General features: G+C 34.0%; 1 protein-coding gene across 4 annotated transcripts in view; it reads right to left on the bottom strand.

Annotated features, from left to right (window-relative positions):
• The window catches only part of VPS13C (vacuolar protein sorting 13 homolog C), a 210,849-nt gene that overhangs the window by 107,027 nt on the left and 76,080 nt on the right, over window positions 1-27,742 (bottom strand). For all 4 annotated transcript variants that reach the window (XM_044665387.1, XM_044665388.1, XM_044665389.1 and 1 more), the window contains 14 exons: window positions 26,548-26,665; window positions 25,638-25,767; window positions 23,841-23,919; window positions 22,752-22,891; window positions 22,394-22,547; window positions 13,314-13,393; window positions 12,445-12,504; window positions 8,168-8,327; window positions 7,582-7,698; window positions 7,396-7,499; window positions 5,709-5,876; window positions 4,913-5,217; window positions 2,428-2,575; window positions 1,477-1,588 (listed from right to left, as the gene is read on the bottom strand). In XM_044665387.1, coding sequence (XP_044521322.1) covers window positions 1,477-1,588; window positions 2,428-2,575; window positions 4,913-5,217; window positions 5,709-5,876; window positions 7,396-7,499; window positions 7,582-7,698; window positions 8,168-8,327; window positions 12,445-12,504; window positions 13,314-13,393; window positions 22,394-22,547; window positions 22,752-22,891; window positions 23,841-23,919; window positions 25,638-25,767; window positions 26,548-26,665 — 1,875 coding nt within the window. The remainder of the gene's footprint in view (window positions 1-1,476; window positions 1,589-2,427; window positions 2,576-4,912; window positions 5,218-5,708; window positions 5,877-7,395; window positions 7,500-7,581; window positions 7,699-8,167; window positions 8,328-12,444; window positions 12,505-13,313; window positions 13,394-22,393; window positions 22,548-22,751; window positions 22,892-23,840; window positions 23,920-25,637; window positions 25,768-26,547; window positions 26,666-27,742) is intronic.

Below are 27,742 nucleotides of genomic sequence, written 5' to 3'. Positions count from 1 at the left end.
TGTTTGTTTGTAAACCCAGAATGAATTATTTCTATTCCACTGTGGGCAACAAGATATATGTATAGTATTTCTGTTTTTCTACATTTATTGGCAATTCTCTGTGATCTAAAATATAATTTATTTTTGTAAGTGTGCCACATTACTGAGAAACAGGAATATTCATAAATGATTCCAATTAGAAGCTGCCTTAAAACTTTTCCATCTAAATTCTCCTTCTGTTTTCTGCTTTTGCTTTATTTTTTTTTGTTAGATAAAAGAGAAACTATTAAAGTCATTTTTCTTTCTTTTTAGCATCTTACTTGTTAATTTATATCTGCCTGTATAATGTGTTTTTAATTAGATTTTTTTTCCTCTTGAAATATTTCAGGTTTTAGCCTTTTTTTCTTTGTGTTTTCCTCTTTTATATTGGGAACATTCCTGAATAGACTGAAAATTTTCTCCACCTCTTTCCATTGTGGGGGGACTTTTCACTGGACCTAGACCTTGATCTAAGTAGCTTCCAGAAGAACAGAGCTCACAGGCCCCGGATGGATTCCAGTCCTTTTCCTTTCAAACTGAATGAAGCCACTAATACTTGCTCCTGTGCCACAGTTCCTGGTGGAGAGGGAGAGAACATGCTGCCAGTCTCTCAATGAGGTGGGGAAATCCCTGTGTGGGGAACAGGCACAAACCGTTGGATGGGTCCACACATCTCTAGCAGAGCACAGAAACAAGAGCGTTAAGTGCTGGAGCTGAGTGAATGTTAAGATTTAACATTCTCTAGAATTAATTCGTTAGGCTTTTTTCTTATCATGTTTCTCATTTTCTTGTCCAGTAAATTCAGCCATAATTCATCTACCTCTGGTACAAAATACCTCTTGGAACAGGGTTAATTAGTAAATTAACAGCTTCTATTAAAAAATTTAATTTTTGTAGTTAACATCACAGTCCATAAAACCCTTTTTTACATATGCAAATAAGCATCTCAAAATCCAGTGAGATAGGCTAGCAGGTATTATTTTCTTCATTATACAGATGCAAAAAGTGTGACTAAGGTATTTTAGGCTCCAGATCATGCAGTTCTCATGGTAGAGTCAAGTTTTCTGTCTGAGTATCATATCTGGTAATCTTTTCTTAAGGGGCAAGTATGGTATAATTGGTAGATTTGATAGACTTACATTTAGGAAAATTTAGATTAGACACCCTTTTACCTTAGACACTTACTCTGCAGCCCTGGGCAAGTAATTTAACCTCAGAGCCTTACTTTCTTCATTAGTAAAATGGAGATGATAATAATAATACTTATTTCACATGATTGTTGTGACAATCAAATGAAATAACATATATAAAACATAAACCTTTAAGTTCTATGTAATCAACAGCTATCATAAGTATTAACTATGCCAAGCTTTCTCTCAAAAAAAGAATACAGTTATATTCATAAATATTAATGTGGGAAGGAGTAGATTATTATTTCTATGTTAACTGGCCCCTTACTTTTCTCTTGTATTCTTGGCTCTATTTTATCCGAACCTTCAGCAGCAGCCTCACCAAGATTTTCTTCCAGTACTCTAAGGAGAAGACTCAAATCATCCTGATTTAAACCAACCTGTAAAGGAATAAATACTTGCAGAAGTAGAGTGAATACATACACACACAAAAATATTGGAGTAAGCCTATATTAAAGAATAAATTAGATATGTATTAATCTAGATCAGAGAGTAAGGACATTGTAGCACTAACCAAGCAAATCATAACCTAGTTCACCATTTGTATTTCACCATAGTTCCATATTACAATTGTACTTGAGACTATTAAGTACATTAAATAAAAATTATTTTAACTAAATTATTTTACCCTTACTGGAAAAGTCACCATCCAAGCAGTAAGCTAACTTTAAAACAAGTAAAAGAGGACAAATTTCTTTAAATGGATAAAACCCTGTTGTCTAAATCATTCATGAGAAAGAGAGAGAGAGAGACAGAGAGAGAGACAGACAGACAGAGAGAGAGAGAGAGAGAGAGAGAGAGTTTGAGAGAGAGAGAATAAAATATACCTGATAAAATATTCTTCTTAAAAACAGATTGAGACCCAAGCCTAGGTACAGGAGGTACTGGATTCAAATTTGGCTTCAGATACTTCCTAGATAGGTGGCCCTAGACAAGTCACTTAACTGCCTAGGCCTTACAACTCTTCTGTCTTTAAACCAATGCACAGTATTGACTCCAAGATGGAAGGTAAGGGTTTAAAAAAATAAGAAATTAGTAATACTTGAACAATTAGACCCACTCAAAATCTGAAGAATTCTCTCTGGAAAACTTGACAAATATTTTTCTAAGATTATTTAAGCCAATAAATAAATAATATTTGTATTCATAAATACAATAATTATTGATTCATAATCTAGAAGATTCAAAGAGGAAAATAATTATACATATGTATACTTACATTCATTGTATCGAGATGCCCTGTAATTTCCATTATAGGAATTCTGTGATACCAAGCTGCAGCTAAGTTCCGATTCACCAAAATATTCAAATTAATAGGGTGTAGTAGTTGAATGTCAGGATGAGAGACACCTGGCTGAATCACTGTTCTAATGAAATATGAAAGAAAAAAATAGAAATTAATGTTGATCGATCATGACATTTCACTAATAAAAGTTCACATTTATAAAGCTTTTTTATCAAAGCACTCTGCACACAAAAACCTGTTATAGAAACTGATGGTGGTAGGATCTGGAGCAGGGTAAGTGAATGTAAATCCTAAGTTAGACACTCAAGTTATAATAGTGAATTTCAAAGGATCATTCACAGAAGTAGATGTTATTTAAATATAATGAATCTGCTAAACCCAAACTCCTGGTATAACAGTATCCCAGAGCTACCAACCAGGCAAAGAATCTGCAGTGGAATTGTACAGTTATCTATGTCTAACTGAAGCTCTGTACTATAGGATAATGCTTAGTTTGAATGCGAATTAAACCCTGCTTCTTCAAGATGTAATAGTCCTCTTCCCTCCAATGATAATTGGGATACCAAGGATATGAGTCACTAATGCCTTAGGATTTTTGATGAAAACAAGTCTGATGTAAGTTTATGAAGATTTATTACAAACAGATTTAGGGAAGGGAAAACAGGATGATGGCTGGGAAGAAGGGAACAGGAAGTCCTTAACTAATTAAGGTTAATGATGTTGTTGATAATTTTTGGAATAATGTTAATCAGGTTTGATAAAATGCCAGTCTGGTTGGGCCAAAGAGGCCCAACCTAAATCAAGGTTACTCTGCTAATTAAGATGTTGATATTTCTTCTTGATAATAAATTCAGGATCAGGGATTGATGAAGTAGTTTGAAATAGGTTGCTGGTTGATGGTTGAACATGGAGCTCACCTAAGGCCTACCCAAAACCACCCTTTTCCAACCCAGTCTCAAGTCTGAGATCCTTTTCAGTTCAAAATCCTGGCTTTTATACCTGCCAAGCTCCTGCCAAGTTCGATTCATTCTACATTCTAAGCAAGTAACTGTCCATCATCTTGACTTCAACAAGGCTGTTCAATTTATCATTACAAAGCCTAGAAGCAGGTGTTATAAGAACTATTGCCCTCATTTGTAGACAAGAAAATTGGAGATCAGTAGTTTAATGAATTTATCAAGCATATTTGATATACCCAAGATTGGAACACAAGTCTCTTGACTCCATATCCAATGGCTATTTTCACTAAAGAAAAGTCAAAATCATTGTTCTGGAAAATTATTAATATTTTGATTCGAAATACTGAACAAATTATCAGCCTTGCATTTTTAGGATTTCCAGAACTTGAACTATTAAGAAATTATTAAGAGGAATTAAGATCATAAGGTAATGTTCTTTAGAGGGCAGCCTGATTAGGATTATAGAATTTATAAAAGCCATTATGTAGACATGAGCATGGTCCACAATCTCTAGCCTGACCCAGATCAGAACATATGCCTTCATGTCCCAACTGGTCATCTATCCTGGCTGTCTTCTTGCCAAACATCTTGCCCTCTTTCCAATCTCAACAGTCCATCCTTTGATATTAGAAATTTGGGGATCCTTGAACTTATTTTGAGGTCTCTGGTATAAACTTCCTGTGGACGTTTAGGGGACTTAAAACTCTATTTCTCATGATTCCTCTTGTGTAATACAGGTGGGCAGGAAGTGTGATTATGTAGACAGAGGTATAAAATCTCAGAACTTGATTGGGATGCTCTCTTTTCCTAGGAAGCAGCCAAGGGGAAGGTATGGCAAGCCACATGAATTAGATCTTAGCAGGCACATGGTTTTCTTAATTATCAATATGTTATTACAATAAAACCTTAATATTTTTAAATATACCCTTTTATATCAATTTTATTTGTAACAATCCTCTGCTACTTCCTATACCTCTTGTTTTGGGAACCATCATCCAAACAATGTTAGCACCACTTCAAGGAAGGGCATAGAAATCAACTCCATATAGTTCCAGACTTAAACACACTTCCTTAGCCACCACTCTCCTATATATATCTCCTCCTATTAGAATGAAAATTCCTTGAGGAAAATAACTTTCTCACTTTACTGTTTGTAGGTTCAGCATTTAGCTTAGTACCTTGTACAAAGGTAAGGGCTGCTAAATATTTTTCAATGATCCATCAAATAATATTAAACATCTATAAGTTTATAAGTTTCATCCAAGAAAATAACTAATATACTCTATATTATATATTATATTAATAATTATGATTCAAGTTAAATGAAGTCTCAAAAAGCTATCTTCAAGATTCATATAGTACCTCCTTAGTACTTCAGTAATTCTTTCTCATGGATAATTTAAATTAAAACAAGGTTCTAATGCAATAAACTGATGTCATGAAATTTTGTGAATAGGCATTGGAATAAGACATAAATTCTCGATATTAAAAGATCATACCTAGAAAGTTTAAGTTTTGTTAGCTGCACAACCATTTTATCAATTATTGGAGGGAGTAAGCAGTCTTCACCAGATACTTGACTAAATGTGTTTTGTATTCTGATCAATCCAAGATCAACCACAACTGCATTAGAGGAAGTGGAAGACTGTGGAATAATTATAACTGGTGCCTTCAAGTCAATGCTGATAGAAACACGGAAACTCCTCTGGGCAAGATCTTTCACGCTGGTGGCAGCCTTTTCTGCAGCTTGGGCAGTAGCAGCACTCAATGCTTCTTTGGCCATGTGAAAATTGTTCAAGAAATTCTATTCAAATAAAGAACATAAATAAGAAAGTCAGAACCTCATATGTAAAATGGCTTCAGATGATATAGTGTAATGGGCATTTCAAGCTGTTTAGTTTCTAAGTAATAAAGAGGCCATTTTTGCTGCACTTGTGTTTTGAGTGAAAGATGGCATTTACCATCTTTCTTTTTGAGTGAAAGATGGCATGATACTCCTGCCTAGGATTAGAAGTCTGTGGCCACAGAAAAGACCAAAAGCAAATTGTGTTAACAGCATCTGATTCAACAAACTTCACTTCATTAGATTTTTGCTGGAGTTTACCATAGACTAAATGATTAAATGACTTACAGAATTCAGGCAATTGAACAGAGAAATAGCAACATATTAAAATATAAATGCTATCAGAATATGGAACATATCTACCACAAAACCTCCAAAAATATAGAATCGTCAGTGTTTGACTATGCAAATATATTTAATTTAAAAATGAAAGATACAAATAGTAATATTACCAGGAGAGACATGAGGAATTTGTGAAGATAGACTATCTGAATACATCCCACATTCAGTGACACTACACCATCCACTTTAGACATGTCAGCATAAGCATCTCCTTCAGTAGCATCAGGATACAAATCCAAATTAAAACGGAAGACTTCATTGCCCATTATTGAAACAGCCTGAAAAAAAAATTCTATATATTATTGTTTCCATTTTTTACAAGAAGAGTCTATAAGTTGGAGAAGTAGAATAACTTGTCCTTTTTGAGTATCAGAGGTCACATTTGAACTCCATCTGACTCCTAAAGCCAATCATCTTACACCTTGGTTCTTCCCATGCTATTAATATTAAGTGTGACCTGTAGCCACTGAATGTCAATACAGTGAGAAAAGTTTGGTCAACTGAGGAAGCAGAAAAGAATCCAAGGGGCATCATTTAAAATGTCCTTTAAGTTTTCCTGGGAGGCTTTCATTGTTCTAAAGCGGTGGTTCCCAAACTTTTTTGGCCTACCGCCCCCTTTCCAGAAAAAATATTACTTAGCCCCCTGGAAATTAATTTTTTTTAATTTTAATAGCAATTAATAGGAAAGATAAATGCACCTGTGGCCATCACTGCTCCCCTGGATCAGTGCAGCACCCACCGGGGGCAGTAGCGCCTACTTTGGGAATCACTGTTTTAAAGCCTTGGGATAACTCAGGAAAGCATTTCTGTCTATGACTTATAGGCAAAAGGAAGGTTATGGCATATTCTTGGAAGACTGGCTATAGATATGTATAAATAAATAGCAGAAAGTCTGAGGGTAAGAAATAGAATAAAAGTAGAGTCAGAGAAAGCAGGCATGGGAGTGGGGCTACACAGCCCCAGTTGGTGGGGCAGGTGGCAGGCCTTGGCTATATTCATCATTTGTGGCATTTATGGGCTTTTTTTATTGCCCTTCCTTTAGGGAAGTTGTGGCATAAGTGGAACTCTAATTCATAAAAAAAAGGTGGTTCTTGACCAGTTAAGCCGATTTCCATAAGTCAGGACATTTATATATGGAAAGAGGCTATGTTTATAGGTCAAGGCTTAGGTCAGAGGTCAAGCTCTAGTGAATATGGATTGATTCACTCTTTGTATTTCCCATCCCCAATGTTTGTAATATATCAAGTGCTTAATAAATACTTGTTAACTCATTGGTTCTGCAGCAACTGATGTATGTCTGCTCTAGTGAGCTACATTTAGAGCCAGAAATCCTTGGTTCAAAAGATTTCCACTTTGTTCTGTTTGTTACATATGCAATTGTGTCACTCCACTCCTTTAGATCTCAATTTCTATACCTATGAAATAAGAAAGTTGGACTAGAAGATCTCTACATTTTCTCTTTTCCAGCTCTGATCCTATTCCAATTGACAAGTCATAAACAAAATAAAATGCCCATGTTTTTATGGAACTTTATCATCATAAACTCACACTTATGCTGTTTAAAGCACTTTCTTCACAACTATATAATATAGGCAGTACAATTACCACCTTCATTTTCCAAAGATGAGGAAAGTGAGGTTCAGAGAATTTACTCCTGGTCATACAAGGCGAGGTTCAGAGAGGTTATTCCTGGTCATACAAGGACTCTAGACTCAACTCAAATCTTCTAATAACAACAACAACAACAAAACCCTACTCAATCTTTAAAATATTCAATATTTATACAACTTCACATACCTGCTTATGAACTGTATTAGTATCAACATCTGTGACAATTATATTCTCCAATCGTGCAAAAAGTGACTGCTTTTTTGATTGAAGAGAAAGATAGGAATCAAGGCCTGAAAAATAAATCATACTTTTATACTCCTACTGAAAAATAACTTTCCCTTAACAAATATTTAATTCAGTTATTATTTTTACCTTGAATCTTTATTTCAGCAATGTTGTGTTTTTCATCACAAATGGTGACACAAAAAGCATTCAACTTTGCAAACAACTTGAAATTAAAAATATCATTATCTTTGGAGGGTATGGTCACTGAAAATAAAAAAAAAATTGGAATGGCTTTGAGTAATCTAAAATGTTTGGATTTTTAAAATTAGGTTAAAAAATACATAAAGTGACTTTTACAGGTATAATTCTTAGTTAATAAAAAGTAAGCATAATGTAATTGAGTTTTCATTCTTTAAGATTTAATTAACCTTCATAATCTAATATCCTACTAAGAAATCAGTATTAAAAATGTAGCCTTTTTGTTAATCCCTAAGATAGACATTTGTAACAAAAGAAGACAATATTTTAGCTCAATCAAAAGCATTAGTACTTCCCTGAAATATAAAATGTTGAACTATAATTTTGTTAAAATGTCAAATTCTTTTGAAATCCATAAGAATAAACTATAACTTTAAACTTTAGAAAAGCCTATCAGAGACCTGGTAGGAACACCAAATTTAGGAAATAACTCTTTAATTATCTTACTACTTAGAGAAAAAAAGTGATCACAAACCTTTCTTCAGAGATAAATTTTTCTGATGCGTTTCACTATGAAGTTGTGACTCTGTCTCAGCATCAGTTTGTTCCTCTGACGGGATAACAGTGGTTAGGTAATTAATAGAAGAGAGAAGGGCTTGCGTTTGTAGTAAGAGATTTAAAGATGAAAAGGCCACCTTTTTTAAGAAAAAAAAATTAATCCTTTGGTGAGAAAAGGAAGGCACACCATTTATCTCTACAGAGTAAAATACAACTTGAACTTTTCTTTTTCACATGCAAACAAAAACCTTCAAGAGAAAATCAGAAGATTAAATCATCTTAATAACTTCTTTAACCAAAAGTTTTTTAAATCCTTCGTGATGATAATCCTAATCTTCACAATACAAAACTATTTCTTGATTACTAAATGAGTCTTTTCTATTATTGCCATACAAAAAATAAAGTTCAGAATTAAAGCCTATAATACCTTGAGTGTTATAATTATTATCAGTAAAATACTGGATATGCACAAATAATTCATGTGAATAATTACACAAAAGCACATATAAGGGCTCCCAGCTGCTAAGTGGTCTGACAAAAAATACAATTAAATATTAAAAGAAAATTAACAAGGGGCAGCTGGGTAGCTCAGTGGATTGAGAGCCAGGCCTAGAGACGGGAGGTCCTAGGTTCAAATCTGGCCTCAGACACTTCCCAGCTGTGTGACCCTGGGCAAGTCACTTGACCCCCATTGCCTACCCTTACCACTCTTCCACCTATAAGTCAATACACAGAAGTTAAGGGTTTAAAATAAAAAAAAAATAAAAAAAAAATAAAAGAAAATTAACAAGTTCATTAAAAGAAAAAATCAAGACTTTAAAAATTATTTTATCATGTGACTACACAAATCCTACAATGTAAATCTGAACCCTTTCCAAACTATTTTTAAAAAGCTTAAACAAATGGAAGACATTAAATTGAATAAAGAGAATCACAAAGAAGAAAGATTTTTTTTAAGGTATGGATGCATTTAAAGAATGTCTGTTTAAATTTTACAGAATCATTCTAATGAATTTATACACTTAATAGACAATGAAAATATTCATTTTTTAGAACCTAATGGTAACTCCTCCACCTGTTGTGCAAACAACCTAAAATTCAGAGTTCCTTTTGCCTTGGTATAGGCTGTCATACCTCATGTCTGGAATGTACTCATCTCCATCTTTTAGAATTTTTCCTTAAAGTTCAGCTGAAGCATTACTTTCTAGATGAGGCTTTCCCTGGCAACCTGACTTCTAGTGTCTACTCTCAATTACCTTGCATTTATTTTTGGTATATCTCACATCTATTTATATATGCGTATTGTAATGCAAAAGATGCAAGAGAGGCTTTTGCTCTTGCAGCTGAAAACTTCTGGCAGTTATAAGCCTTAGAATTCTGAGAGAAGTCAGTTGGTCCCTGAGGCTTGAACAGAGCAGAAGGACTAACTAGAGCTCTGCTTTGGCTTTCAGCTTTGCTTGTGGCCTGTACTTGTCTCTGGACAATTTGAACCTAGCTAATTTCTCTGGATCTCTCCCTGACCTTCTCCATATTATTTTCCTGTTTCCCTGCCTGTTTTCCTGGGGCTCTGAGAGGCAGGGTGGCTTTGGGTTTATAGTGAATAGACTTTGTGGGTTTAGTTTTCCCCACTAGGCAAGTAGGACATCCTTGAATTCAAACTATCCCTTTAGTATTCCCTCTTCTTTAAGAGCAGCCAAATCTTCCCTGGCTGAGAGAAGCAGGTCCTTCTCTAAGTCTAACCCATTCCTGTGACCCTCCCCCATCTTTAGCTTCTCCCTAGGGGCTGTCAGAAACCCCAAACCCCTCTCTCCTTCCTGACCAACTCTGAATATTAATAAATCCCTTTGTTACCTAATCAAATCCTCTGGAGAATCATTGTGTTGAAGAATTAGGCAAGTGTTGAAGGGGAAGGATTTATTTTCTTTATTTCCTGAGGGAAACTGGAGGAATCCATCTTGGGAGGAAGTAGTTGCCCAACACTTTCTCCTGAATCCCTTCAATTTCATTGACGGGGAGGAGCCTTCTGATTCCTCCTTTGAGGACTTGAGAAACTGACAAGAAAGCCCTCAAGTCAGTTTCAAACCATTTCTGACTGGCTCTATTCCTTGTGTCTATAAAAGTACCTTTCCTGCCTGGAAGGGTTCAGCCTATTTGCCCTCAGTATCCTCTGTCTCTAGCTTGGGTGTCTAGTCCGTGTTAGCTGCCTCTCCTGAACACCTCACCCTGTACCCTTACCATCCTAATACCACCTTGTCCATTCCTCCCTAAACTCAGCCAACCCTTTCATTCCTCTCCCATCACCTCAATTACCTTTTACCCCTCTGTCACTCAGCAAGGGAAGGAGAACACCCCTGAACTTTAGTGTACCCCCTTTTTATCCATTACAATATGTTGTCTCCCCAATTGAAAGCTCCTAGAGATGAGGGACTGTTTAATTTTTTACTTTGTACACCAAGTTCTAGGCAGACAGTAGTAACTTAATAACACTCGCTAGATACTCTCCTCACCTCTCTCTTGTGGAATCCCTTAATTCCTTTTAAACGTGGTCAAGATAAGTCAATAGAAATTATGAGCATCTCTGTATATTAACAAGAAAATCCAGGAGGGAGAGATGGAAAGAAAAATTACATTTCAAAAAATTATAAAATAGATAAAATTTTTGGAAACCTTCCTACTAAGTACACCCAGGAACTATATGAATACAACTACAAAACACTCTTAACAGAAATAGACAGACTTAAATAATTAGAGAAATATTAATTGTTCATGAGTAGGTAGAAACAATCCAATAAAAATAATAACAATTACATCAATGTATTTATTCAGTGCCATATTAAAACTACCTAATAATTATTTTATAAAACTAGGAAAAAATTGAAATTAATCTGGAGGAACAAAAGGTCAGGAATCTCAAGAAAAATAACGAGAAAAAAAGGTGAAAAGGAATACATCCTAGCAGTAACAAACTTCAAATTATTCTATAAAATAATATTCAGCAAGTAATTTAATATAAGTTAAAAAATTATGGTCAATCAGTAGAACAAATATGAAATATAAGTCAAGAGTACTCAGGTACTGGGTTAAGAATAAAAACTGCTGGGAAAATTAAGAAGTCTAGAAGAAATTAAGTTTAGATTACTACTTCATACCAAACACCAAGACTTGCTCAAAGTAGATACTTGGCTTAGATATGAGGTCACATAAATTATAGAAGTAAATAAAAAATTACATTTTGTAACTGTAGAAAATAGATTATAACAAAAACAAGGGGAAAGGGAATCAGTATAAACCTAGTAATACACATAATCACATGTATTCATTGAATATATAAAATTTAAAAGTTCTGCAATAGCAAAACTAATGAACCTAGCATTGGAAGAGAAAATTAATTGGAGAAAAAAATTTTTGCAGCAAACATATCTGATAAATGTTTCATTTTCAAGATGTGTGAATAACAGATTCAAATTTATAAGACTAGGAACAATGTCACAATGGTTATAAATGGACATATGAATAGGTAGTTTGCAACAGAGAGTATAATAAGTTATTAAAAAGAGAAGTAAAAAAAATGTTCCAAATCACTAATAGAGAAATAAAAATTAAACCAACTCTGAGGCAAATGTCCCGCACCCCAATTGGGGAAGGATAATAGCAAAGAAAAAAAAAGTGTTTGTTAAAAGGAAAAAAAATTTTTAACAAGCTTAGATTAAGTATTACATATATATGAAGCCCTTTCTGATTTTCCCAGTAGCAAGTGACATCCCTACTCAAATTAATTTGAATTCATTTTTGTATATTTTATGAATATTTGCATAGGTACATTTCCTCTCATCCAAGAGAACACTCTACTCCTTGCATACGTAGGATGTTTTTGTTTCTCCAATGCTAATAACTGATACACAGTAGACAGTTAATAAATTACTTTTGATTAGTAGGATATCTACTTTTCCCTGTGCCGTATATAGGTAATGCAAGGTTTTCTTGGAAATAAATTTTCATGTTTTGAATTCCTTCCATCTTTGGAAAAAGAATTCTTTCATTTCTGTAGCATATAATTTAGAATGTTGGCTCAGTAGATTAAATAAATTATATCTTATACATTGTGAGAAAAAATAAAATTTAAATTATCAATTTAGATTAAGCCAATTATTCTTTTAAGATTATTTGACCAATATTCCTCAAGTGAACAAAAATGGCTTTAAGTAATAACCTGTCTTGAATAATACATTTTCATTTAATATAATTTTCCTTTACCTTAAATGTTTGCTCAGTGTTTTCAAAAGTAGTTTGAAAACTAGGTCCATTCTTGTCAGCCTAAAAGAGAAATTATAAGTTCAAATATAAACAATCTTCTTAATCAAGCTTTATAGTTAATACTAGTTATTTTAAAGTTGTATACAAAATATAACTGGTGAATCAAAGATAGGAAAGACTCTGCTGTAAACTGACTGCAACATATTCTATGCTACAAAGGGCAGGAAAGACATTGTTATGGAAAAGTGTGACACCCCCCCTTCCCAGAAAGAAGTGAGTGGTCTTAAACACAGAAGCAGAAACAAGAGTTGGGCAACCACAGGTTACCCTGGTAACTTCAAATGTCAAAAGAAAAAGGTCTTCAGCACCCTTAGAGGTTTCTCTAGGAAGACATTATGGAAAGACAAGGGAAAAAAGTATACCCACCCATATCAAGATCCTACACCTAAGTACAAAAATGAATTAAAAATCTTTATTTAGCAATAATATATAAGTAGCCCTACTCTCCTTTAAAACTTAGGAGAACATAACTTGTCCTTCCAAGCTTTGAAGAAAGAGTATAACCAGAGAAGCAACCACTTGAGTGTGCTCTAAATGGCCAACAGAATATTTTCCTACAAACACAAAAAAAGTAAAAGCCCTACAGGAAGAGCAAGACAATGCCATTTCAGGAGTTATTCCATCAATCCAGTAAGTATTCTTAGCCTATGCCCATGTGAAGTGAATGGAATGCAGAGAATTGGGAAGAACATAGGATCAATTATGAAAATTAATGATGTCCTTTCCAAAGACTTCTGGTTAACCTACTCTCTCCTCCTCCTCCTCCTAAATCTTTTGAAATACAAATTCAATAAGTTAAAGAAGCATACCTTGATATATTCCACTTTTAAAAGGTCTAAACCAAATGTGTCAGAAGAACTAATCAAATGAAGTGGTTTCCTTCTGGGTCCTGGAATAAAGAGAAAAGTAAACTGCCTATTGAAATCTGAGAGTTTAGGGGGCAGCTAGATGGCTCTGTGGATTGAGAGCCAGGACTAGATTTCCTAGATGTAGGACCCTGGGCAAATCACTTAACCCCATTGCTTAGCCTTACTGTTCTTCTGACTTCAAACAAATATACAGTGTTTATTCTAAGATGGAAGGTAAGTGTTTTTATTTTTAAAACAATTTTTTAATCTTTTGAAAGGTTAAATTTGAAACATTATCTATCTCTGATAGTTAAAAAGCTGGACTAAGAGGAGTACAGGTTGGGGGCAGAGCCACAATGAAGGCTTAGTGGAAGCAAAAGCCAAAACCACTCTTGCAATCCTTCCAAACCAGTCTTTAAAAACTACCTGAAGAATTCTGGGAAGATAGCAGCTTAGAAGCAGCAAAACTCCAGACTTCCGAAATCCTTCCACACCAAGATAAAAAACAAAGTGCTTTGAGGGGAAAGAAAACCAAATATTTTGGACAGAGCTGAGGGATCCTCCCACTGGACTCAGCTCAAGACTTATGACAAAAAAAAAAAAAAAAGCCTGAATTCTTGAACTGTTGGGTTTGAGGGTAATGAAGAAGAAAGATACAAGGACCCCTCTCCCACATGCTGTGCTGAGTCTCCAGAGGTTCCTGGAATCTCTGGGCAGGCAATGGCACTAGTCTGAAGGGAGGGCCTTGTTGGCACAGCTGTGCCAGGCTCAAGGCATTGAACACAGATGGCAGGGAGGTGGCTGGAGGAGAAATGCAGAGAGGGCAGCCTAGTTGCTGTGAAAACACTACATCTTGGCCCCACCTCCTTCTCTGGAGGTTTAGACCTCAGGGCACATCCAGCTCTGCAGATCAACTCTGCCCTGGCTTAATCCCATCAATAGAGCAAAAGCTTCTCTAGCTACCTTCCTCCCCCCACAAGCCCACCAAGTGGGATCTCCAACCTAGGGCTTTCTCTAGCCCCTACTCCAGTTGGCTTTCACATGGGCCCTAGCTTTTACTCTCCAAACAGGAAGTAGAATGGCAAGCGTGGACCCCATGACATTTCAAACTTTTCCTTGCGATTATCTTGCCTGAAACTCGGGGGGGGGGGGGATTCAACCCCCGCACACTAGGCCTGCCCAAGACTCTGAACTATATACCCTTATGGAGTTATCCAATCTGTGCTCAATGCAGAGCTCAGTTAGAAGGAACCTGAATTGGACCAGAGGTGAATTTTAAAATCTTAGGCTGCATGGGGTTCTTTTTTAAAAGTCTCTGTATCTTACTGTATTTTGCTGATTGTTGTTTTGTGATTTAATTTTGTTATTTTACACTGATTTTTCTGTTACCCTAGATCATTTAAGCTAATGAAGCTTTGGCTGCTAGATTAATTCTGTTCATGATTTTATTGTAACTCTCAAATAGTGTACAAATCTATTAGAATTGGTAGAAAGGGGTTTTGACTGCATTGCTTGTAATGTGTTCCTTATATTGTATTTCCTGATTTCTTTAAGGTTTCATTTTTTTAAGTTTACCTGTATTAATCTAATTCTGTTATCTGTACCATTTATGAACATCTTAAACATTTTTTAAGTTGTAAAAAGCCCATAAGCCTTATGTATACTGGATATGCCATCTCAACTATAGAATCACATGCCTTAAGCTTTTATTCTATCTTGATAATTGTGTACAACCTTGAAGATTTTAATGACTTGAGAATTTAAATTTTATAAGAGGTCTTTAGAATTGACTTTAGTACCATTCTGTATTAATGATAAAGTTTTATATATATATATATATATATTTTAAAGAATTTTGTCTTAAAGGGGTAGAGGAAACAAATAGAGGTTTCCTGCCCAAGCTTTTGTATATTACACAGGAAGCCAGGAGAGTTCCTGTATGCTTGATATTTTGTCTCTTTGTTTTGGCTTGCTTTCTCATTAGAAGGATCTCTAATTCCTGAGGATAACTTAGACTCAGAAGGTTTTTTTTTTTAATCAGTTTTTTTTTTAGGCTCTGTCCCACAATTGCCATGGAGGCAATAATAGAGTTTGTTAAGAAAATATCTTAGCCAAGTTTGAATGATTTATTATACCTGTTGAATTTGTGACAAGTATACAATCTTTAAACATCAAAACAAGCGGTTATAATAATAGGTTTGTTTGTTATTGTCTTTAAATGTGTTATTGGAAATTATGGTACTTTATTTGAATGTGCATTATGAATCTGCTATTTTATAAAAGCCATTTACACTCACAGTTCATGCAAAAGCTTAATAGGAAATGGATCTCATTTTTGGGTGAAAAACCTTTAACTAATTCTAAGCTATATATATTTTTTGATTTTTAAAACATTCTTTTATTATTTTCTTTCTATGTGTAATACAGTGTTTGAGGTTTTTGCTCTCTCATTTTTATGCTTGAGAGCATTGTATTTTTCCCTGAATTCTTTAAAATTTTCTTATTGCTTTTCCTTTTAATTTTTAATAGAGTAATTGAATCTTTTCCTTTATTCTCATTTTTGTACTTAAAGTACATATAATCAATGTTAATCCTTTTTTGATTTTATAGTAATATAAGTTTACTATAAATATATGTATATATATATTTGCTATAATATTAATGCATACCCAAAAAGCCTTAGACTATGGTAACCTGCCAATTATTGGTAAATATTATGGGACTGTGGTTAATGTCTCTCCGTCTGATTCCAGGAGAAGGGAGCAAAATAGCCACAAGGTCATGGAGACTGAGAATCTGCAAAGTGCCAAGGAGCAAAAGGTCATGCAGACCAGAGATTGAGGAAGTTCTATGCCAATACTGAAGGGTTTAAAACTAGTGTTTAAGGTTCGGGGTTGCAGTTTTTCTAACAAGTTAGAGGCCAGGCTTCCCCAGAGCTAATTTTCTAGCAAGCACCTAAGATTGGCTATCATTATGGCTCATCCCTGAGAAGGTGCATGCAAATCAGAACAGAGAAAGATACTTCCTTTGAACACATATTTGGTCCTATTATCTCTCTTATATATGGAATGGCAACTTTCTGTAGTGCCAGCTCCTGAATGGGTAATTCCAAACTGTTTAAATCACTTTAATTGGGCCTTGGTTCACAGAACTGTTACAAGTTTATTTTTCCTTACATTTTTTTGTACATAACACTTTCACATTTTACATTTCATTCACAAATTATTTTTTCTCTTTTATTTGGATTTTATTTTTATTTATTTATTTATTTATTTATTTTGATGGTTGATTTCCTACAACCTCATGACTTAGCCATGTATCCTTAGCTGACCTGGGGCACCCTCTTCAGGGCAGAATGTATTATTGATTCTCTTCAGTGGTATGTGTAAGTTTTATAATCATAACGTCTATATTATAATCTATAATGTAAAATTTTAACTCTTTTAGAAGTAATTTCAGGGGGGAATGTATAATTCTCCTCAGAAGGGAATGTGTGTTTTATAATCTATAATGTAAAGTTTCAATTCTTTTGAAAGTAATTTTAGGATAAGAAATTTGCCATCTCCCCAGAATCCAGACAATGAACCTGTTGGAGAAAGCACCATGAAGATGCCTGAAGAGACTTCACTGGATCATAAAGATCCAAATTGAACTTTGGGGTGCAGTTGATTGAACTATTGGGAGTTGAATACATTTGTTTTAAATGTACACTCATATGCCAAAGAGGACTGCCCCTAATTGGCTTTTGTCAATGCACCTACCAATCATTGGTCATTGTTTTTTGTCCTCTTTTCTTTTTATCCCCAAATTTCTGTAACTTTAAAAGCTAGTTATGTTTAAAAGAGCATTCGAGGAGACCAGTCTCTCATCACTCTTCAGGGGGGAATGTGTTATTGGAAATTTGGGGTTCATTGAGCCTTAATATTCAGGTCCATGATATAAACTTCCTGTGGACTTTTAGAGGACTTAATAACTACATTTCCCATGATTCCTCTTACGCAGGAAGTGTGATACATAGATAGAGGCATAAGACTCCTGATGTAATTGGGAGACACGCTCTTTTGTATGAAGCAGCCAGGTGGGCAGAAGGTAATGCTGGGTGATTTTAATTGGATCTTATCAGGCACATGGCCTTCTTAATTACCAATATGGTTTTAAATAAACTATTAATACTTTTGAATATATCCATCTATATCAATATTATTCGTAACAGGGACCTATTGGTCTCTATACAGATTGTGAAAGAGGAAAGGGGGTTTTGGTCCCAGGCTCTGTCACAGAGAATAAGGAAGTTCTTCTAAGTAATCGTATACTTATTATTATGAAAAAGCTAACAAATCATTAGATTCTGCTCCAATGTCTAATATACCTCAATTTCTTTTCATAACCTCTCAGATAATACTCTTCATTTAGAGAAGACTGACTTACTGAAATTTTTATTTAAATAGTCTTTCTGTAGTGACTAAAATGTTGATACCCTTTGAATCAGAGATTGCACTGCTACAGATATTCTCCATTGAAGTCAATGATCAAAAAAAGGCCCCATATACATTAAAATATTTATAGCAGCACTATTTATTATAGCAATCACCCAGAAACAAAGTAGACGTACATCATTTAGCAAACTACTGAACAAATTTCATGTGAATATAATACTATTATTGTGCTTTCAGAAAAAATAAATATGATTACTAAAAAAAAGGAGTTATATTAGCTGATGGAAAATGAAATAGGCATGACTAGAAAAGCAATATAAGCAATGACTACAATGTAAAAGGAAGAATAAAAAGACAATCAGTATTAGATATTGTCAAGTTATGACTGACCTTGGCCTCAAATTAGACTTGAGGGGGGCATTCTTCCTCTGAAGTAATAATAGGAAGCAGTAGGTATAGAACACTGTATGTGTCAGATATTTTTCAAATGTTAGTGCTACTGAATTGCTTTTTTTCTTCTTATTCTCTTTTTAAAGAAGGATTGCTTTTAGAAGAGTAGGAGTATATTATAAAATGTAGCTGATAATGAAAACAAAATGTCAATAAAATTTAATTTTAATGTTCATTTCTTCCAACTTATAATTTGTGGGCCTATATCTTGCATTAAAAAGTCCCTTTCTTCCTGACCTAAAGACTGTGTTATTGGAAATTTTGTATTTTTAAAACTACATTAACCAGGAGCCCACTGATTTCCTGGAGTTATGTACTGACCTAGACAGGGAATAAATTTGGTGGATTTCCAGGGCTAGCCTCTTCCCTTGGAATGAGGACAGCTGTGAATGCAGGACTTTTGAACAGGTAGATTAACTTGACAAATGGCTTAATTTTGTTACCTTTTTATTTCTTTCCTTCTAGTGATTACTAATACATCTTATAAAAATAATATTCTAAATTATTATATATTAATTTTAATTTTTACACTTTTGGCAACCTGAAGTTAGAAAAATAATTCTCAATTTTTCTAAGATAGCCTAGATACATTTTGTAAAGCTGTGTTTCTCTCTTGATGTTTCTGGTGCCCTGCTCCTACTGTTGTTGTTTTTTTTGTTTTGTTTTGCTTTATCCTCTTTTTCCCATTTTCCCCAGCCACCTGGCTGCTTTTGTTTGAGTGGCTTTTCTGGGAGCTTTTGGTCGAAAGAGCTCTCTTCTTGCAGATCCTTTTTGCTGCTGATCTAAACTCCTGTTGCTAACTCCCAGCTGCCTGCTTCTGCTGCTTCTGTTCCTATCCTGCTGTTGCTATTGCTGTTGCTGTTTCTCTCCCAAGGCTTGGAAAGTATAAATTCTTCCCTTACATTACCAACAGCTGAGTGCTTGCTCACTGCTTGCCTTGGAAGCTGGGTGTGTTTCCCTTAGGCAATAATTAGCCTCCTGAGGAGAGTTTCTAACCCTAACTCCCTGTCTTCCTGGCAGGGGAAGCATGTGGTCCCTAGCATTTCACCCCAAGGGGGAAGGGGAAGGAAAGTTACTCTTCCAAAAAGGAAGTAGAATTGCAAGCATGGCTCACTCTATGAAAGAGCAATGCATTACCTATTTCAAACAGCTCCCAGTTTTAGGACGTTTTTTTTCTTCCTACCATTCTTGAGTGTGCTGGTCCTTTTGATTAGCTTGAATGATCTTGAGATTCAGGGGAGTGATTCATCTCCCTACACCCCCTGGCCATATGGGTCTGCCCAGCCTCTGTAACATACCCATTATGAGGATCATCCACACTATGCCCAGTGCAGATATGAAGGACTCCAGAGAGGTGACAAAATAAATGCAAATGGATAATGATCCTGGGGAGGGGAAGAAACTTTAAAAGGGTCTGGCAGTGGATTTTAAGACTTTTCAGACTCCACTCTTTTATGGAAGTCTCTGTATCTGACTACTTACTTTAACATTTCATTTTTTTTTTAAGTTCATATGTTAATCTTATCAATGTCTTTCTGTTACACTCAATCATTTTAAGCTACTGTGTTTTTTGGCTATTAGATAAATTTGGTTAGACGACTTTATTTTATACCTTTCCCCTTTAACTATACTGAACAAAATATCATTGTAAAAGCCCATAAGTCCATCTGAGCTATTGAGGTCACATGTTGCTTATACAGTCTTTTCTTCCCTTTTATCTTTGTCAATTGTCACATACATGATGATGGATGGACTCCATCAAAAGTGGTTATAATCTGTATACAATCTTTGGAGAATTTAATGATCTAAATATCTCAATTGTTTTTAAAAGTGTCGATTTTGTAGCTGAAGTGAAGTGCAATGGCACTATTGTATTCCCCACCTCTGCATATATATATATATATATAAAACAGTCTCATACCAAAGGAGCTGGGAAGGTGTTCCTAGGCCATGGTATCCATAGATGGCTCCCCAGAGGGAGCACTACCAGGTAGCAAGCAGTATCTGGATGATTTAATAGTTTTAACTCTTCAGCTTATTCTACTTTTCCACCAGAAGGATCTAGATTTCTTGGTGATATTTTAGACCCCAAATAGGTTTTCATCAACAGTACAAAGATCTGTGGGGGTTTTTAGGCTTTTCTTCCAAATTTTGAAATAATGGCAGTAATAAACTATTTAAAAATATCTCAGCCAAGGTTGAAAGATTTGCTATACCTGAAAAACTTGTGACAAGTATCCATTAGCTTCTAAGGTTTTTTTTTTTTTTAAAACGTCACACAGCAGACTCATGTGAATCCTATATGATAGTGGGTTTGTTTGCTATTGTCATTAACTGGGCTCTTGTCATTTTGGTATTTCTTTGAATGTGCATTATTGTATATTACTATTTAATAAATCTGTTATTTTGTAAAAAAAATCATTTGCACTCACACAGTGAATCATGGCCAAGTTAAAAAAAGAAATGGATCTCATTTTTGGTGAGAAACCTTTATATTCTACCTCTCTTTGGCTAACACTGTGTGTCACTGATTGTAAGCTATATCTTTTTGATTTTTAAAACATTTTTTATTATTCTTTTCCCTTGAATGTGCAATATAGTATTTGCGTTTCTTTTTTCTCTCCTTTTTGTATTTGAAGCATATGTCACCAGTATTGAGATTTTCTTTAACTTTTTTGATTTTGCAGTAATATAAGTTTAAAATACATTTGTTCTAGTATTAACGCATACTCCAAAACCTTTAAATTATAGAAATAATGCCACTGATTGTTTAAAAAATTATGGGACTTTGCTTAATGATTCTGTCTGATTCTAGGAGAAGGAAATACAAAAAGAACCACTGCACAGTGCCAAAGAAGCACAAAGCTAACCTGCATAATGCCTAAAGAGCACGAAGGTCAAAGAAACCAACCAATCCAGTGGGATTGATGAAATTTTGAGCCAAGATAAGAGGACTTGAACTTGTTTGGGGTTCGAGGTTATGACTGTTTTGACATATATCAGAGGCAGGACTTTCTCTGAGCCCTAACAAACATAACTTTGGCTGCCATCCTGGCTCCTATAATCTAGTCCCTTTTCTGTCTTTCATAGTGTGGCAAACTTTCTATAGACCTGGCTACTGCTTGGGTAAGTGCATAATTACATAAATCACTTTAATTGGGCCCTGATTCAAAACTATAATAGTTTTATTTTTCCTTTAGATTTTTTTAGACATAAGACTTTAAAATATTTTATATTTCATCCACAAGTTATTTTTTCTCTTTTATTTGGCTTTTTTGATGTTCTCGACTTTCTTTTGCCAATTGATTCATATACCTCATAACTCAGCCATGCATCCGAGTGTTCCCTTTGTTTGTCACCATTCTCCTCAAAGGGGAATGTATTATTATCCTATAATGCAAAGTTTTAATTCTTTCGAGAGTAATTTTAGGATAAGAAATTTGCCACTTCCTAGAATCCAGAAAGTGAACTGTTTGGAGAAGGCACCATGAGGATGTCTGCAGAAGCCTACAATGCATCAAGAAGATCCAGAATGAACTTTAGGATGCAGCTGATTGAACTTTGGTGGGTTGAATGCATTCTTTTTGAATGTACAATCTTACGCCAAAGGGGACTGCCCCCTAATTGGCTTTTTGTCAATGTGCAATCACTGGTTTTGTTCTCTTTTCCTCTTATCCCCAAGTTATTGTAATTTAAAACTTGGTTATGTTTACAAGATCCATTGGAGAGACCAGTCTTCCAAGGATCTCATGGGGGAATGTGTTATTGGAAATTTTGTATTTTTGAAACATTACCCAGGAGCCCAATGACTTCCTGTCGTTACGTACTGACATAGACAGAGGATAAATTCGGTGGATTTCTGGCACTAGCCTCTTCTCTTGGAATGAGGGCAGCTAATGCAGGAATTTTGAACAGGTAGATTAATTTGGTACGTGATTTCATTTTGTTACCTTTTTATTCCTTTACTTCTAGTGATTACTAATAAATCTTATAAAAATAATATTTTAACTTATTATTATATATTAATTTTAATTTTTACAAGATGATGCCTAATTTCAGCTCAGACAAAAAAATAACAATTTAGGCTTAAAGTATAATAAGTTCTAATTAAACATCATAAAAGAATCCACTATTTTTGATTTTTGTAAATTTTACCTTGAATTTCGTAGTAATCTAAGCTTATTTTCTTTAAATAAGATACTACGATCATGTCAAAAGTTCGAACTGTAGCTTCTGTTCCCAACTGTAGGACATTAAACATAAGAATAGTATCTTCTTTTTCCTGTTGTTTGGTAAGTTCCAATATCACCTAAGGTGGGAGATAGAACAGTTAAAAAAAAAAAGTTGAAAGAAGTTCAATACAATTCATTTTCATGATTTGAAGGGAAATGAATAAACATTTATATAAGTTTGCATTTTTTGTCTGCAAAAAAAAAATAAAAAAGAGCCTATATCAGTTTATTCAGATGATAACTTGTATGTAGATATTCCTAAGGAAACATTTAATAGGTACCTCTTTAATTTCAAATTTGAGCTGAAGATCAATGAGCTCTTCATTTGGGGGTTCTGTGACTTTATTTATCTCAGATCCTTTGACACTTCTACCAGTCTGTTGTCCTCCATCTTCAGCATCAAAATATTCATCATCAGATTCTAAAGGAAAGAAATATTTATTGAGCCTGAAATACCATAGCTGAAAATTACATATAAATACTCAACATCTAAATTGACCATCATTAAAATGCCATTTAATCGAGAAAACCTTTATATCAAGACAACATTAGTTTTAATGTTTAAGTCCCTAGAAATGACTCAATTTATTGATGTTAACTAACAAATCCAGTAGATAAAATGCTATTGGACCTGAAATCAAAAATACCTGAGTTCAAATCTGTCTCAGACACTTCCTATGAGATCTTGGGCAATACATTTACTCTTCCTTGTTTTCCTCACCTGAAAAATGAGGATAATACTAGAACCTAACACCCAGGATTGTTGAGAGGATAGAATCTATATAGCATTTTTGAGCCTTAAAGGTCTATAAAAATGCTAGCTATTGTTACTGTTGCTATTGGTTATGTTTTTTTCCCCCAGTATACTTGCAAATACAAAAAAAAAAATGGCATATTCTTACAAATAGCTTTTCAGAACAGTACTTCTATTTCCATTTTACACCATGGATGATAACACTACTGTTTCCTTATCATTTTTTAGATTTGATTCTTAGTCACAAATAGAAGTCAATTTAAGAAGTATTTTAAATTCCTATTAAGAATAAGATTACTTATTCCTACTATTTAGAATTGCTAAATGTAAAGTTCTGGCATATCATCTAGCCTAACCCCTTAATTCCAAGTAAATAAACTGAGATTCTTTATCTCACATAAGATACTCAGTGGCCTGACTAGTTTGAATCGATACTACCTTTGGGTTGGCTATGGCTAAAACTGAAGTAGCCTGATAATCAAATCAAAATCTTTGTACTATACCATGCTGTCAGTAAATTGCTACAGAATTTTTTATTATTTTCACACATTTTAATTTTTTAGTATTAGTTTAAAGATTTTTAAAGAAGCACATTCTACAATTTATAATTCCTTACCTGATTCTAATTCTTCTAGTAGCAGTGAAGTGTCCAGTAGTCTTTTTGTCCCAACAGAAATAATGGGAATAGATGCTACCTAGAAAAGAACAGATGGGTAAAAATAAAAGGTAAGCTCTTTGTAGATAATGACTATTTGTCTTTGTATCCCCAGGGTCTAGCTTTATGTGGATGTTTAATAAATGATTACTGAATTATTCAGGATTGAAGTCATAAAAGTTATTCTATATATAAATGTGTCTTTTTACAAAGCATATCAGATATATAATTATCTTATCTTTTATACCTAAATAGAATTTTCAAAATATTGGACTATCATAAATACTTAAAAGATGCTAAATATGTATATATGTATATAAACACATACATAACCATATATAAAAACAATTATTTTATTTATTGTCAAAGGTCAATGTATGCATGACCACTGTTATGGGGATAATTTGAGGAAAGGTGTGTGGGATAAGGGAATTTGAAAGGAGATTGTCAGAGACTTGCTAAGTGGGTAATCTAGGTTACAGGTAGGCTGGGATTAAGGAGATTCAGGATATAATATGGCTAAAGTCAGGAGTATAACACAGAAGGGAAACAGAGATCTTCAGGGAGGGGAGAAATTAAACTAAACAGACAAACAGCAGGCTTTACAGACTGGAACTTAGACTCAAACACAGGCTGAGGGAAATAGACTAAACTAAAATTAACAAACAGGGTTTAGTTAATTTCACAGGAAGGGACTTGTTTTGAAGTTACACCTTCCTTCAATATGGATACCCCGGCTTCCCTTCAAGTCCAGAGTATGTTGGTTCTTTCCCTCTTCTTTCCTCTCTTAATAACTAACAGACAAATTAAACTAATAGGTCTATTGAAACACAAAAGGGTTTATTATCTTTAAAGGATGATTTGTCAGGAAAGTGGATCAAAGGAAAGCCCTAACAGTTGTCTCAGGAACCTCAGGTGGGGAAAGGGAGGCAAAGATGGAGTCTGAGTAAGGACCAGCCTTTAACTCAGCTTACAAAATAAATGATGACTGACTAGTTTCTCTATATCTAATATTGTCAAATAACAATTAACCCTTCACAAATTTTGAACTCTTCTCTAATCACTCTCCTTATTAACTCCACAGACATATAAGGTAAGGGAGGGAAGGTAGGAAATAATATTAGGGAAGGAAGATATAAAGGGTTTATCCAAAATAATAATTTCTTAAGTAAATATATCAAAGCTAAGCTAAATTTCAATACTTCACCACAAAGGTAATAAAAGATAACTTATCAATGCAAAATTATCTCCTTTTCTTAAAACGGCATTATAAAGAAACTTAATATTCTAAGGATTATGATCTATAATTGACAATTCACTTCTGAAGGCAAATTCAAAGTTGAATGGTCAAGAATTTTTTTAACTTTTTTCATATTACAAAGTATGTGACAATTATATGCGTTGTGGCATAACACAGAGAATTTCATGCCTAGCTACACTGAGGGAGCACCATAACATTAGAGAAGTAGCTATTTTGTTGGCTGATGTATTCTCCTCACCTTCCTGGCTAACCATATACACACCATCTCATTAGTTTACTGAAATTATGGAAATGAGCTCCAACTTTTTGTTATTCAATGATTCAATTTTATCAAATATTAGCAAAATAAACACCAAATCACCTAACACTACAAAAATCCCTAAACGAGGTGAAAGTGACTTAAAGAATAATTCAAAAGTCAAAATAAGTTGCAAAAAAAATGAGAAAAACTACCAAAAATAACAATTAGATTGAAAATATTTTCTGAATGCATTTACCTTTCTCTTTGGAGATTGCACATTTGATTTTGTTGGCAAGGGGATACTGTGAATCAAATCCAGTACATTTTTCATTTTTTGGTCAGATAGTCTCACATGCATCAAAGGAAGCCCACCTGAAACTTTAAATCTGAAAATAAAATTAAAAGTTATTTTCCCAAGCATATTTTTATAATTATGCCCCACTGTACAATCATATGTCTCAATCTGGGAGGGCTTTAATCTAACTATAAATTTCTTTATTTAGCAGACATTAAAGAATGGCATGCTTTCTAGAAGATATTTTTTCCAGGTAATATAAGCTTAGTCCTGTATATACCATGTTTAGTGAAAATATTTCTGAAATGAATACATTTCAGAGCTTTCTTTAAGAGATTATACTAAGCATAATATACTCTAATGCAAAGGACAAAAGCTTTGTGACAATTATTTAAAAGTCTAACCTGTAAATGGGTTTTTACTATATGATATTCAGTCAGAGATTAAGAATCTGACTAAAATACTGCAAGAAAATTAAAGTTTCATAAGCATTTCATGATAATTTTCTTAAATTTAAAAAACAATTTCACTTTTTAAATTCCCTCAGATAATAAAAACTTTGTTAATTTTGTAATAATCTTCCAGATTATTCAAATTTTACATTTTATTTTATTAATGATGAGAATCTCAGTTCTACTTGAAAACACAAATACACATACACAATAGAGTTAACATTTAAAGACTACAAATCCTTATGTACTCCTAAAGTAAGATCTATGCCAAGTCACATAATTCCTCCATAAAATATTTTTACCTTAAATAAAAGAAATCACTGCACTATTACTCCATGGAAATTTGATCAAAATCAAGTAATTGAAGCAGTCAAATTTATCTTATAAAAGAAAGAAATTTACATACAAGCATATATTACCTGGCCATTCTAATATCTTTTTCCACCATTGATTTAGCCAACTCAACATGAATATCCATAGGCTGTAATATATGCAAAGATGATGGGTGCTGAAATCGAGCTTTTTTCCAATCTTCGCCTTTACAAAAAAATTACAACAAAAAAAGAAAGAAATTACCTAAAATGTTTTTCTTATTGTAGACATTCAATAAAAACCTAGAGACTGCTTGAAAAGAATGAAGAAACAGATTAGCCAAGGGCAAAAATGACGCATATTAAACCAACGCACATAGTTCTGTATTTATTTAGAGAGTGACAACATAGAACAAAGAATTTTTTTTTAAAGCCCTGACCCTTCCATCTTAGAATCAATACTATATATTGGTTTCAAGGTAGAAGAGTGGTAAGGGCTAGGCATTGAGAGTTTAAGTGACTTGTCCAGAGTCACACAACTAGGAAGTGTTTGAGACCAAATTTGAACCCAAGACCTCCAGTCTCTGAGTCAGCTCTCAATCCATACATTGAGATTCCTAGCTCCCCCTTGGGCCACAGACTTTAAAAGCAAATAAAGGTTTCTAAGTTAATAGGTTAGTCCCAGAATTTGTCAGCAAATTGCAAAAATAAAAAGAAAAAGTGAATATATATACATACATATATGGATATGTGTGTTTCTATACATATTTATCTCAGAAATATTTATGGCAGTATTTTTTGTGGTAGCAGAAAACTAAAAACAAAGACCCTATCATTTGGAGAATGGCTGCACAAATCATGGTACACAAATATAATGGAATATTATATTATGCTATCAGAAAAAAGAGTTATAGGGATTAACATGAAAACTGGGGAGGTTTTATTTAATTGATATCGGTATTCATTTAATTGAATTGATAAAAAAGAAAGTAGAATCAGGAGAACAATATACCCAATGATTGTAGAGATGCAATGGAGGTAACAATAAAACATCCAGAGGAAGACAGCCTAAATGGTAAAAGGCAAAAGCTCATAATGTGAACTCCAATCAAAAGAAATGTCTAGCCAAGAAAAAGACTTAGGGGAGACATGGTCACCATTTTCAAGGATGTGTCCTACAGAAGAGGAATTAACTTGTTCTCTTTGGTCTTAGAAGGCAGAACTTAGAACAATGGGTAGAAACTGCAAAGAGCTTCGATTGAAACTTGATATAATAATGAATATCGTAAAAATCAGAGCTACC

Source organism: Gracilinanus agilis, chromosome 2 (assembly GCF_016433145.1).
Source record: "Gracilinanus agilis isolate LMUSP501 chromosome 2, AgileGrace, whole genome shotgun sequence".
Lineage (NCBI taxonomy): Eukaryota > Metazoa > Chordata > Mammalia > Didelphimorphia > Didelphidae > Gracilinanus > Gracilinanus agilis.
The sequence above is the reverse complement of the archived record's forward strand: the minus strand, read 5'-3'. Positions and strand labels throughout refer to the sequence as shown.